Source organism: Cervus elaphus, chromosome 21, assembly GCF_910594005.1.
Source record: "Cervus elaphus chromosome 21, mCerEla1.1, whole genome shotgun sequence".
Lineage (NCBI taxonomy): Eukaryota > Metazoa > Chordata > Mammalia > Artiodactyla > Cervidae > Cervus > Cervus elaphus.
Window position 1 is genome coordinate 29,790,551 of NC_057835.1, and position 13,674 is coordinate 29,804,224.

The 13,674-nt window shown below is 41.7% G+C and overlaps 1 protein-coding gene across 2 annotated transcripts in view; it reads left to right on the forward strand.

Annotated features, from left to right (window-relative positions):
• RAB2A (RAB2A, member RAS oncogene family) overlaps positions 1 to 13,674 on the forward strand; it is a 64,433-nt gene continuing 50,759 nt past the window's right edge. The window contains exons 1-2 of one of the 2 annotated variants that reach the window (XM_043879177.1): positions 9 to 143; positions 12,612 to 12,667. In XM_043879177.1, coding sequence (XP_043735112.1) covers positions 12,649 to 12,667 — 19 coding nt within the window. In that variant the 5' untranslated portion in view covers positions 9 to 143; positions 12,612 to 12,648. Of the gene's footprint in view, positions 144 to 12,611; positions 12,668 to 13,674 lie in introns of both variants that reach the window. The other variant, XM_043879176.1, reaches the window with a different exon arrangement.

Below are 13,674 nucleotides of genomic sequence, written 5' to 3' on the forward strand. Positions count from 1 at the left end.
TTTTCGAGGCCGAGTGGCGCCGGGGTGAGGGGCGCGGAGGAGGAGGAGCAGCAGCAGGAGGAGGAGCCGTGTGCCCTGGCACCGAGCGGCCGCGGCCATGGCGTACGCCTATCTCTTCAAGTACATCATCATCGGCGACACAGGTGAGGCCCGGGACGCGGCGGCCGACCGGTCGGGAGGCGGCGGCCCGGAGGCCGGGGCCGAGGGGCAAACGGCATCGGGCCGCGGCGCGGGTTTGGTCGCCGCCGGGCGCCTCCCCGCCGCTCCATTTCCGCAGTGCTGGAGCTGGTGACGTGGGCACTGCGAGCGGCCGCGGCCTGGCCCGCCGCCCCGGCCCCGGCCCCGGCCCCGGCCGGGCCTGCAGCCGGGGGCCGTGACAGCCGTTTCACCGCCCGGTCTGGGGAGTAGATTACAGGGGAGCCGGCCTGGCTCTGAGGGTTGCACGCCCTGCCCGGAGCCCCTCACCTTGGGCCTCGCCGCCGCCCCCGAGAAAGGAAAAGGGGGGCCCGGGGAGAGCAGAAGGAGATGGAAGGAGGGTCTTGGCTTCCCTGACACATCCCACCTTCTCCGACCCGTTCACATCTGCCACGGCCTGAGCAAAGCGCTCCCCGGCGTGGAACAGCTAGCTGAGAAGGAGACATTTAAAAAAAAAAAAAAAAAAAAGATATATGTGTGTGTGTGTATATATGTGTTTTTATCACTCTCAATTGCCAAGTCTGAATAAGTAGCATCCCATTACTTGACGCCTGGGGAATGCCTTTCGAGGTCATTAAAGCACGGAAGAGTTCTGTCTCTGTCGACTTTTGCCACGTGTAAACTGGCGTTATTTGATAGTAATGCAAGGCCCTTCAGCCCTTCAGTGCTCTCGGGTGCGTGTGCGTGTTGGGGACACTGGCTTTTTTTCCGATACATGAAATCCAGGCCCACAACTGCCAATTAATCAGATGACCTAATGTCCATTTGAAGCAGAAAGACATACAGCTATTTTTCACTTAAAATTACATCTCAGTTCATTTTACAGATAAAGTAGTCAAACTCATTGAAAATATATTTTTTAAATTATTTAAGGATTTTTTTGACATTACTGTGAATCTAATAATAAAGCTAAGACGTGTTCAGGTGTTACAACTATTAATATACCAGAGTCTGATTTCAGTGATGACTCTTGCACAACTTTGGACCCTTTGCACAACTTTGGAAATGTAAGCGGAGGCTTGTGGTTGTACTAGCAATATGTCACGTTGAATAAGTAACACAAGAGGCATGTTGATTGCTGCCTAAAAGAAAGATTTTCTGCTGTAAATACAGCGTTTCAGCAATGTTTTTTGGCGTGCGCATTGAAACTTGATGGTTCTCTTTGCAAAATCCTGGATAAAGCAATGTTTTGCACATGTTCAGTAGCAAATTTATATACTTTTTAAAATACTGAAGGAAGTGGGGTTTCGAAGCCTACTGGTACGTTTTAATTTAGGTTGTAACAGTGAGATTGGAAGAGGAAATTCACAATAACTATAATACGAATGGGTTTGGGAAGTAGAAGGGTTATTATGGACATCAGCAATAGTGACAGTTGAAATTAGCCTTTGCAGGTTTCTCTCTTTCAACTTAACCTACCAAACATCTACTGTGGGTGAAGAGTTGTGCTGGGAGTAGTGGGGCTACAAATATTAGCAAGTTGGTGCTGGGTTCTTTTGGAATTTGCCCTCATGCCAAAACAATGTCCAGGCAGTTCAGAGGGAAGACATTCATTCTTGCATTGCTACTGTTACCCACCTGGTTCAAGTACGCTTGACAGTAGACTGTCCACTGCGTCACTTTCTCCCCACTCCAGTAACTGTCAGATTAATCTTCCGCAGAAGGGTCTCTTAGGAGGCCATTCCTCCATTTACATTCATTTGTTTGACCTTCAGGGACCTCCACATCTAAGCATTATTCCCCACGTCAGCCTTCTTCCCCACTGTCCACTAGTCCCCCTCGTCTTCTTGCCGTGAGGTCCTGTGCGTTTACCTGGTCACTGCTGCTCCCTCTGTTTGGAGTGCCTCTCTGTCAAATTTGTCTGCCCTCAAAGTTTGACTAGAGTCTTCCATAGTGGTTTCACAGTCAACGTTTATTAAGTTCTTTTGATGTGTTAGGCATTCCTGATATCCCAACTGGAAGTGACTACACCTCCTTATCTGGATGTATCCCCCTTTGTGTTAATTCCTGACTGTTTTGTAGATACTTGGGTGGGCATTTGTGTTTGATTACATACCTCTTGAGGGCAGAAAAGGTGTTTTTGCATGGTTTTGTATGCCAGGAAGAGCTTAGTAGAAGGTAGGCCCCAGATACTTAATTACATTAATGAAAGAATAGCCAAACAGGCCATAATGTTCCTATTAGTATACATTGATAACTTGACAGAATTTTTTAGCCGAGTTCTGCCGTTTTCCATTTATATCAACTTTGACCAAACCCGTTTACCGTGTTTGCTTAATTCAAAGTAGACCCGCTTAATGTGACCCCCCCCACACACACACAAGAATGATAGTAAATCAATAATGGTAGATCCATCCTAATTTTTTTTTTAACGTCATAGTGTGGAAAACATGCATTTTTAAATCGAAGAAAATCACTCCTTTTCCTGATTTTCAGTTTTCCTGCCTATTGAGACAATCATTATTAGCGTGACCCCCATAGTGAGATAAAGTAAGGGCAGATATGAAAACACTGCACGTGGTCATCATGCTGCTGAAGTGTTCCTTTTCTTACTATATGGCCAAGTGCGGTTAAAATACAGCTTTAAATTTTTTCATGGGTAGTGTCTCATTCCTGAAAAATCATTTAGGAAAATGTGTCATTTAAACCTAGATATAAAGTGGAAATTGGTTTTTAACAAGCCTGGACTAATATCATAAGCAGATAATTATCAAATGCAGAAGAATCAAAAAATTGTAATAAACCTATAATCTTGGTACACAGAAGCACAAACCTAGTTGTGTTCTATCTGAAATACCCTTTCTTCTGGGCTCCACTCCCCAAAACCCCACTCCAGCCAAAGTGAAAGTCAGGTCAGAGTTTTTTATTACCTTAGCAGCTCCTGTTCATTCATTCTTTCAGGGTGATAACAAACCCCACCCTTCCCTAGCTCCCTGTACTAGTTCCCTCCTCTCTTCTTTATTTAACCACCCCCACAGTTTGGTTTGCCTGTTTTTTCTTAAAAACTTTTAAGGACAAGTGTTGTATAAGAAGGGATTCCCTCGTAGCTTAGTCATTAAAGAATCTGCCTGCAATGCAGGAGACCTGGGTTCAGTTCCTGGGTCAGGAAGATCCCCAGAAGGGAATGACAACCCACTCCAGTATTCCTGCCTGGAGAATTCCATGGACACAGGAGCCTGGTGGGTACAGTCAGTGGAGTCGAAATAAACAAGCCTGAACACACATTATCCTGACATCTGAATGTGTTTTTTTATTTGAGATATGATTGGCGTATAACACTGTTTTAGTTTCAGACACACAGCGTAATGATTTGGTAAGTAAATATGTTGCAGAATGATTACCACAATAAGTTTCAGCTAGAAAACTTGTTTTCTAGAAAACAAGTTAGAAAACAGCTAGAAAGTTGTTTTTTCCTTGTGATGAGACCTTTTAAGATATACTCTCCTAACTTTCAGCTGTTCCATACAGTGTTGATGACTCTATTCATCATGCTGTACAGTACATCCCCAGGACTTGTAGCTAGAAGTTTGTGCTTTTTGATCACCTTTACTGCAGCGTCTTAATAATCTTTTTGTTTGTTTGGAATGTTTTTGACTTTGTTTTAAAAGTGAGGGTAGGCATTCAGTATCAGACATGTTTAATAGATAAGTGGATGGGCTCTTGGGGAAGGTGCTGCAGGGCTCTACCTGGAAGATAATACTTGATTTGCCAGGTGGGCAAAGGGGAAATATCTAGTAGATAATTGCAAGTGCATCTTTGTAGCTCAGCCATTGATGTTTTTAAAACATAGTGATATTCGTTGTTGTCTGACTCTTTGCATCTCCATGGACTGCAGCTCGCCAGACCTCCCTGTGATACTGGGAAGTTGAAAACAGAGCTGTACCATGGGCCATTTTATTGAAGACTTTGCATGTGAAAGAGAAGGAAAGAGTGAGAAGTTTAGAGTTGATTGCAAGATCAAGTTGGCTGGTGTGTGTGTATGAGGACAGGGGAGACTTGAGGTTGAAAGTTTGAAATTACTAGAGAAAGGGTAGAGGCTAAATCCCAGAGGATTCCGGGAAAGAACAGTATTTGATTCTCTAGGTTTGGAACTGTAACAGCAGGAAGACCGCTTTCTCTGGGACAGTCTCATTTGAGTTTCTTTAGATTCTTATGAGTCACCTGGTGTATTGGTTTTTTGGTGTGTTTTTTTTTTTCTTCTTTTAAGGATTCAGTGGCCTAACCCTCAGTGATTTTGAGTTACTTGATCTGAAGTGGAGCTTCATGTTGCAAAACCTAAGGCCAGAAACACTAATCACTTTATATAGTTATATGAGCAAGTTTGTTAGACTGTTTCAGAAAACAAACTGGGAAGTTGGGAGGCAGAAAACTTCCATTAACTTTTAAAAAATTATATATCATGCATGTAAAACAAATTCATATTATATGTTAACACAGTTTAAAGAATAGAGTTGAATCAAACACCCATGCAAGAGAAATACAGAGCCTCATCACTTGAGTCTCCACAAGGCTTCCTCTCACCTGAATTCTGTATTAGTCCTTCCCTAGCTATTCTTCATAGACGTCTCACTTAACACATCCCTAAACTATAGTGTCTAGTTCTGCCTGCTTTTGGATGTGTTCGGTTGTTTTATTAAATGAGAGAGTTATGCTTCTGAAACATACCTTTTAATGTCACCCAGAATTTACTTGACGTTTTCGCTTTCTGCATGTTATTTACTATCCTTCAGGATTTTGACTCCCCTTTCCCTTTCCATCCCAGCCAGTGTATTTGCTGCCTGCTTCCCCTAATATTTATATTGCTCCTGAGACTTCCTTTTGAGCCACAGAGGCCACGGCCCCAGGTTCCTCATCCCTTTCCCTCTTTCTTCTCTCCCGGTGAGCCTGCCCCTCATGTCCAGTCATGCCCCACTCTTCTGTCTTGTGCTTGTGTCCTTTCTGTCCCCACTCCATTGCTGCTCCCGCTCCAGCGTGAAATTAACGTCCTCCTTTCTCTCTCCCCCTGCTCCCCCTCCCCGTGTTATCTGACAGCTCTCCTCCTCTTAGCCTGTCGTTCTGCTGGTTGACTTGAGCAGATCCTACTTTTGCCAGCTCAGCTGTTTTCCCCTCTCTCTCTGCCCAGCTGTGCTTGCTGCATTTTGTTCTTCTGTGCTCATCCTCAGTCTGGGAGGCTGAGTCCTTTGCCACAAAAGATAGAACCACGTACTGACTGCCCCCGTCCTTCTCTCTGACTTTTCGTTTTCTGTGACACTTCCCCATTTTTTTCATCAGCCTCGTTCATTTGCAGGTTTTAAAATTCTCCACATTCTCGCCGTTATTCCTCACTTGAAAGTAAAGGACACCCAGCAAAGAGATGCAAAGTACCATCTGCTGTCAAACACTTAGAGTCACCCTTTTTAATGCCTACAGTGTTCCTCAACTCAGACGACTTGGGTCTCACCCTTGGAGATACTGTTTTAGTGGATCTGCAGCGAGTCCTGGACATGTGTATTTTTTAAAAAACAGTCTTTGTAGTGGTACTGTGACACTCCTTTCCTTGTTGGTTATGAGCCTTTTTGCCTGACTTTTTCTAAAATTAATTCTTTTCTACTGTCAGGTTTTCTGCTCTCTGGGATTTTAAGTAATTGCTAAGGCATATCCAGGTTCAATCCCTGGGTTGATAAGATCCCCCGGAGAAGGGAATGGAGCCCACTCTGATACTGTTACCTGGAGCATGGACAGAGGAGCCTGGTGGGCTACAGTCTGTGGGGTCACAGAGAGTCAGCCATGACTCAGCGACTAACACTACTCCTCCTAAGGCACATCCTGGGTGAATTGACACAGAATTCTCCACTACGTTAGTGTTTGGCACTCTGTCTACCTGCTGGACTCTTGGGAGGACTTCTCCCCACTTTTTGTAGTCCATGCACAGCTTCGAAAGCTTTTAATCCTTTAACTGGCTGTGTGAAGTAACCATTTCATAGATGAGGAAACTGAGCTGTGTCCTTTGGGGCAAACTATTTCTTCTCTCCCACAAGCTCTTCTACTTTTCATAGCTATGATGTAGCTCTAAGTTTCTCCAGTTCTTTCTTGAAAATGTTGCCATTTTCAGGGGTAGCTGACTGTTACTGTGTTTCTGGTCCAATCTGAGGGAAAAAAGAAGAAAATGAATGTTGATGGATGATGAGTGAAGTTCTTGAAGGCACAGAGTTAGTGCCTCAGAACATGATGAATATGTGCTAGGTAGCCTCTGCTGGTTAGGCTGCACACATTGACCAGTTTATTTCTTCTTTCAAAAAGGATTTAAGGGCACTTACATACAAATTGTCTACAGTTTTAGATGCAAGTGAGAGAGAGTGTATTAGCTTATGTTGCCAACATAACAAACCACCATATTCTTAGCAGCTGCAACAATGCAAATCGATTATCTTAGAGTTTTGAAGTTCTGCATAAGTTCATGTACATGGCAGTACATGTCAGAAGTCCGATGTGTGTCTCACTGCGCTGTCCTCAAGTTCTTGGCAGGTTGGGTTCCCTTCTGGCGGGTCTGTGCTCATTCAGGTTGTTGGCAGAATAGTTCTGTGCTGAGGTCTCCATTTTCTTGCTGGTGTCATCAGTTCCCGGCTTCCCAAGTCTACCCACCTAGTCACATGATTTGGCCCAGGGCCCCCTTGCTTTATCTTCAAAGCAACAGTGGGTCAGGTCCTTCTGTGTCAGTGTTTCTGACTCTTCTTGAGTCGTCCAAACTCTGATCGAAGCCAGGAAAGGTTTTCTGCTTTTAAAGACTTACATAATTAGATTGGGTTTACCTGGATAATCAAGGATAATCTCCTCATCTTGAGGTCTGTAATCTGAATCACATCTGTCTGGGTCCCCTTGCCTTGTAGGGTAGCATACCCATAGGTTCTGGGGATTGATTAGAGTGTGTGTATTTTGGAGTGGGGGAAGTGAGGGGTTTTATCCTTCCTACCACAGCAGGCTGAGGAGAAGCAGTAGGTAGAAACAATAAATTGAAGTCAGAAATAACATTAATATCCATGCTGTGTACACTTTTTTGAAGTGGACACTATTTAGCACCACTGCAGAAGGAGAAGAGGAGATGTCAGAGGATGAGATGGTTGGACAGCATCACCCATGCAATAGACGTGAACTTGGGCAAACTACGGGAGGTGGGTGAGGGACAGGGAGGCCTGGCGTGCTGCAGTCCACAGGGTCAAAGAATCGGACACAACTGGGTGGCTAAACTGACTGCACTGCAGAGAACCCTCCTCTCATCTACTTATTTATAGTAATCATCAATTTTTAAAAGTATGTGTACTCATATACTTATTCTTTAATTGAGTCTTGAAAGACATTTTCTTCTGGTTCCCTTAAAAAGAATACAGTGTAGTGAAAAATGTAAATATACAAATAGTATATTTGAACATGGGCTTCCCAGGTGGCGCTAGGGTTAAAGAACTGCCTCCCAATGCAAGAAATGTGGATAGATGCTGGTTGGATCCTTGGGTTGGGAAGATCCCCTGGAGGAGGGCATGGAACTCACTCCAGTCTTCTTGCCTGGAGAATCCCCATGAACACAGGAGCCTGGCGGGCTACCGTCCATAGTGTCTCACAGAGTCAGACATGACTGAAGTGATTTAGCAAGCACACATGCATATTTGAACATATGGGGCCTTTTCTAGGGGTATAACTCATTGAATCTGAACAGTTATATCCATGAGGAAGGCTCTACTTTACAGTGAAGAAAGGTTGACTGATTGTCACATCACACAGCTAGTAACTGACCAAGCTGGAATTTGAGCCCAGATCTTTCTGACTCCAAAGTCCATGCTCTCTCTCCCATGTTGTACACATTTCTTAATTCCCACTTATTCCATATCATACCTCTTGCGTTGGCTTATCAGCTGCTTGGTCTGTTGAGTTGATGTGGAAGTACACAGTCCCTCAGTTCACTTTTATACTAAAACAGAAACTACCTCCACTCTGCAAAACCAGGCAGAAATATTCTGTCAGTAAAACAAGGATAAAGTTTGTTCACTGCTCCTCAGCAGCTCTGTAAGCTTGGGCAGCCTCTTCAGTCTCCAAATCTCAGTGTCTTCATCTATAAAATGGAATAAATAAGTGAGATTTTATGTGTGACCCTGACTAGATAAATGGTTAATAGTTCATCTTCGTTTTTTATCTTTTTTTTTTTTATCATTTTTATACTTCTTTGAATGTTTTCAAGAATTTCCCCATATGCATTTGAAAAACTAAACCAAGCTTGACCAATGCTATATAGTGTTTGATAATGCTGTTCATAGCAAAAATAATTTCTTTCACCCTCCATGTGAACTAATATGTTCACATAATAGTTACTGTGTTGATTTTTTTTTTTCCACTTCCTTGAGTAGCTTGCTCATTTATGGCCAGCTGATAACTTGAGTCTGCCATCTTTGACTCTCATGGTTGCTTTCCTAGCCTGTGCAGGAGACCTGGGTTTGATCCCTGGGTTGGGAGGATCCCCTGGAGAAGGGAAAGCCTACCCATTCCAGTATTCTGGCCTGGAGAATTCCATGGACTTTATAGTCCATGGGGTTGCAAAGAGTTGGAAACAACTGAGTGAGTTTCACTTCACTAGCCTCTGTTGGTGTTTTTTTGTACTTACCATATTTGTCTGCAGGTTGATGTTTTATGGAAGGTTCCTTACTTTATCAACATTGTTTTAGCAAGATTCAGAATTGTTCAGCAGGATTCATTTTATTCCAGGTATCTGTTTTTATCGGCTTTGCCTAATGTAGTCTGTATGACCATCCAAGTCCAGTAATGATGTAGAGAGACTGACTTCGTTCTAGGAAAGAACCCATTTGATTAAGAAGAACAGAAGGCTACTCCAACTGGCTGAAGAAGAGAGGTTTTGATGAGAATTTAGAATGTTCAGGAATCCAAGAAAAACTAAACAAGTCTGGGGGAACTGGACACTCTGAAATCTTTGTTTTGTTCTTAATGGCTGCTCTTTTGACTCTGAAGATAATTAGAAATGTGTTTTTCTTGTTTTAAAGGTGTTCTTTCCTTTCTCTCTTTTTTTAAAACAATCTTTTCATTATTAGTTTTTTACTTTATTTCACTTAATATATTTAGATTCTGTGTATTGGTTCTTTAGTATTTGAGACTAATTTTCAAGCCAAGTACTTGGTCACTGTTTTTATATGTTACATGTGTGCTTGGAAAGTGTATTCTTGGGTGTGGTGGAGTCACGGTTCCAGTCTCATCAGTTAGATCAGTCTTGCTATTTGTATGAGTCATATTCTTCTATATTCTTCAGTCTTTTGAGTTTGGGAGTGAGATGTAAATATCCTGTGTTATGATAATTGGATGGGTTTGGGGGATTTTTTTGTTTGTTTTGTAGTTTTGTCAAATTGATTTTCCTTCCCCCGCCCAGTAAACTTGAGGACTAATTTGTAAGGTGCGTATGGCCTTTACATCTTGCTGAAGAGTTCATTCTTCCTTTGTTATTTAAGTTCCCCTGCACTTTATACGTGTTCTGTATTTAGTAGTGTAGTTTTTGGTATTTGAGTATTTGATATTAATATTAAATATAAACTTTTTGTTCATATTTGCATAGTATATACATTTCATTTTCCTTTGGAATCAGATTTTTTCGTTTTGTTTAGGAAATAAACATTACAGATACAATTGAAACCCATTGCACACACTTCACCTCTGTCCTTAGAGGAAACCAATCTCCTGGATTTGGTATTTAATCTTCCTATGAAAGTTTCCAAATGATTACTAATACATATGTATTTATCTGTAAATGATGCACAGTATTTTATGTATTTTTTCAGCTTCATATTAATGGAATTTACTGTACTTGCTCCGAAACTGTTTTGTTCATTATTTTGAGGGATTTATCTATATTAATATATTTTGTTCTATTTTATTGATATTTATTGCTTGATCAGTCAAATTTTCATCATTCTGCTGCAGTGTAAAAGACAGCTCCGCATGGATCATTCTGGCTCCTTGAGCGCAGGTGCCAGAGCTCTGAAGATACACCTCCAGGTGGAACCGCAGGTGGAGGGGTGTCCCCTTCAGCTCCACCAGCTAATCTCAGTCACTCTCCAGAGTGGTTATCTGGCAACTCTCATCTTTGTTTCAGCCCTACTATGTCACTTTCTTTAAAGTCTGTTTTTTGTGTAGCCCAGTGCTCTTATTTTTTAAAAAAATTCAATCTGAGAGGCTGTCTTTTACCAGGAGAATGTAATCATTAGTGAATTTGAATTTTTTCCTGCCATCCGGCACCAGCCTGGTTCAGTCACAAGCAGGTGTCAAGGCCTGGGCCCCAGGTTGCCTCTCTGAACTTCCGGGGAGGCGCACTTGTCCCACACAGGAAACGGTATGGTGGCCAGATCTCCCAGGCTTGTCTAGTGTCCTTGTAGGACAATCTGGAAAGGGGACACCTGCCCATAACTTACTTGTGCAAATGAACAATTCATTTAAATTCCTGAGTTTTCTCTTTGTAAAATGTGTGTAGTACTACTGGCTTAGTGCACTCTATAGGGTTGTCCCCCAGTGTTCTAAGTTTTGGGTTTTTTTCCTCTAACTTTGTAGCTGTCTTTGAAACTCAAATGTCGGTAGTTTTTCTTCATTTATTTACAGTTGATAAACCAGTGGAAGTGGTGCATTTATGCCTGCTCTGCAGCCTTTGGCATTATTAACGTTGATGGATAGCTCCCCCTTAACATTTGTTCACCTTTAGCAGTAACTACTATGCTTCTAGGAGGCAAATAATACGTTATTCTAAGTCCTCTTGGGTATTTTAGCTTAGACTGCACTCTTGAAAATTTCCTCAGAGCCTGCTGTTTGTGATTAGAAAAATATCTGGATTGGGTGGTGGCTCCTGCTTACTCATTGCTTTGGTAAAGTTCAGACATCTTTAGCTTCAGTTTTCTCATCTAGAAAATGTCAGTAGTACTGGCTAACTTACCTACCTCACAGGATTTTTGTTAGCTTGAAATAAACATTGTACACAGATGCTTTGAAGCTGCAGGGTGCTTTATTAATGGTAGTATTTTAGAGATATTTTTTCTTACATGTTGAGTATTCTAAAATTAAGTTGTGTGTTTGGGGGGGGGGGGGTGTCTTGCCTATGGAAAAAGGTATTCACTATGCTGACTTTAAACTATAATTACCTGAGTTGAAAGAAGCAAAACAACATGTTAACCTGCAAAATGGCAGTTCTTTGATCTTGAAATTCTCTCTGTACTCTGTAAAAGAAAAAGTCTTTTCTAGACTTGGATGAGAAGAATATTGGGTTGGAGGTGCTCTTTTTCACTGGTCTCCAGAAAAGAGGTTTTAAGATGGAGAGTTGTTTCCTATACTCACTCATGGTGTCTTGAGGTTCCTTGCCAAGGTTTCTCTTAATTTTGAACTTTTTGGAAAGAGGCGGTTCTATAGATCTGCAGGAGTCTTCAGTATAAATGAATCTATTGGTCAAAGGTTATCTTCTCTGTTTGGCCCAAGTATTGTTGGTTCAGTTTTAACTATTTCAAAGGACAAAGTAAAAGTAGATTTGTCCACAACCACTTACGTTCAAAGCTTTACTTGATACAAATATTAATAAATAGGGAAATTCGTTATTAGGTTATAAACTGAAGCAGTAGTAATTGTTTGCCTGGTGAGATAATTGACCAATCCTTTAAGAAAAATATTTGTTAACACTTTTCCAGGTTGATCTTTGGTATGGGGTGAAGAATTTCTTCTGGTTTTGCAGCTAAGTGGATTTTTAACTGGTTGAATAACTATCCTTAAGTACTGTCCATGTAGGCCACCTGAAGAGAGCATGCTGCTATATTCAGTCCTAGATTTTTACATTTTATATTGGCAACAACTTGGATAAACTCCACTTTGGTTGAAAGAATTAATGTGTGGATTACACCAGACAGAATCCAGAATGGCTGACTAAATTTAACAAAGTGGAGTTGAATAAAAATGGAGTGAAAGCACTATATTTACTTTTTTCTTAAAAAAAAATTATTAAATAAGATGGAGGTAGCTGGTTAAATAGCAACATATGTCTAAAAACTTAGAAGTTTTACATAACTAAGTCCAGTTCAGTTCAGTATGAGTCCACAAAGGAAGAAATGTGACTCTCAGTAAAAGTGTAATGTACAAACAAGGCAGGTAGTAGTTGTGCTCAGTCAGGACTCAACTGCAGTTCACTTATGGAAACTTGGTTCAGAGGGACATCTGCTCATTGGAATCTGTACTCAGAGACCAGTCAGGGTGGTACAGAGGTGTGTCAGCCATATTTCCCAACATATTTAGGAAAGGAAGAATAACTGAAACATTTTAACAAAAAAAGACTTAAAGGAGAATATAACAATGACTTCAAATACTTAGGTGACTGTCATATTAAGAAGGGGCTTCAACTTACCCTTTGTGGCTTTTTGCAGACAGAATCAGGACTACAAGTAGACGACTCGCTGTGAAATGGAAAGAGTGTTAAGTGGTGAGTAGGTCGGTTACTGGGGCTGTTGAGGCAGAGGTTTGATTGACACATTAGGACATGGAAGATGAAATTTATGCAACCAGTAGGGGATTGGATTTGAATATTTTTTTCTTTTTAAAGAAAGTTAAGGTATTATGTGGGCATTCCCGGTGCTGGAGTTAAGAAAAGGAGCAGGACTGCCCTACCCTAAGGAGGAGACCAGTTTGCCACAATGACAAGATGGTGTAATAGAAACTTGTCTATGCAGCGTACTGAAGGAGCATGGAGAAGACTCATTCATTCTACCTGGAGTGAACAGCTCATGACGTTCTGACTTTGAGTAAACATTTACTGAGGACCCACTGTATGCTGAAGACTGTGCTGTAGCTTTCATACATTTCTCGCAGTAATCCTCATAGCTCCTGACCCCGTTTTACAAATGATAGATGAGATGTGACACGATCAGACACTTTGAGAACTTCCCCACCTCATAATCCTGTAGAATCAGTTTGTGCTTTGGCCTCCATTTGTGTATTTGTTGTTTACGGAGAACAGAGGATGGAACTGAGCTACTCAGTCTTTTGTTTTGCCAAGAAGGTGGGATGACTTTATACCAGGAATGTTCTGCAGAGGGTGGTCCTGTGGAGTTTTGTCGGGATTTGTGGAGGCTCAGGAATACAGGAATCTTGGGACCACACTATGAAGAGCATTGTGTGGTATAAAGAGTTGGTTTCATATGCTCTGGGTACAGCTTCATAAAAGAAGCTTTATTCCCCATCTCTGAATGGGATAACTAACTCTTCACTCAGACTTCTGACAGGAGTTATTGAGGCCTTTCCACCATTTAACTTTTTTTTCTTTCTTGATCTCCCCCACCCCCACCCCCCCCATCCATTTTGGCTTACAGTTTCCTTACTTGGAGAATTTACCCAAGAAATGGAAAAATCGTATTGGATTTGAATGTGAATCTATCAATGTTGAGCCTTAGTCATAAAGTAAGTCTTGTTAAAAGTACTACTGATTAGTTA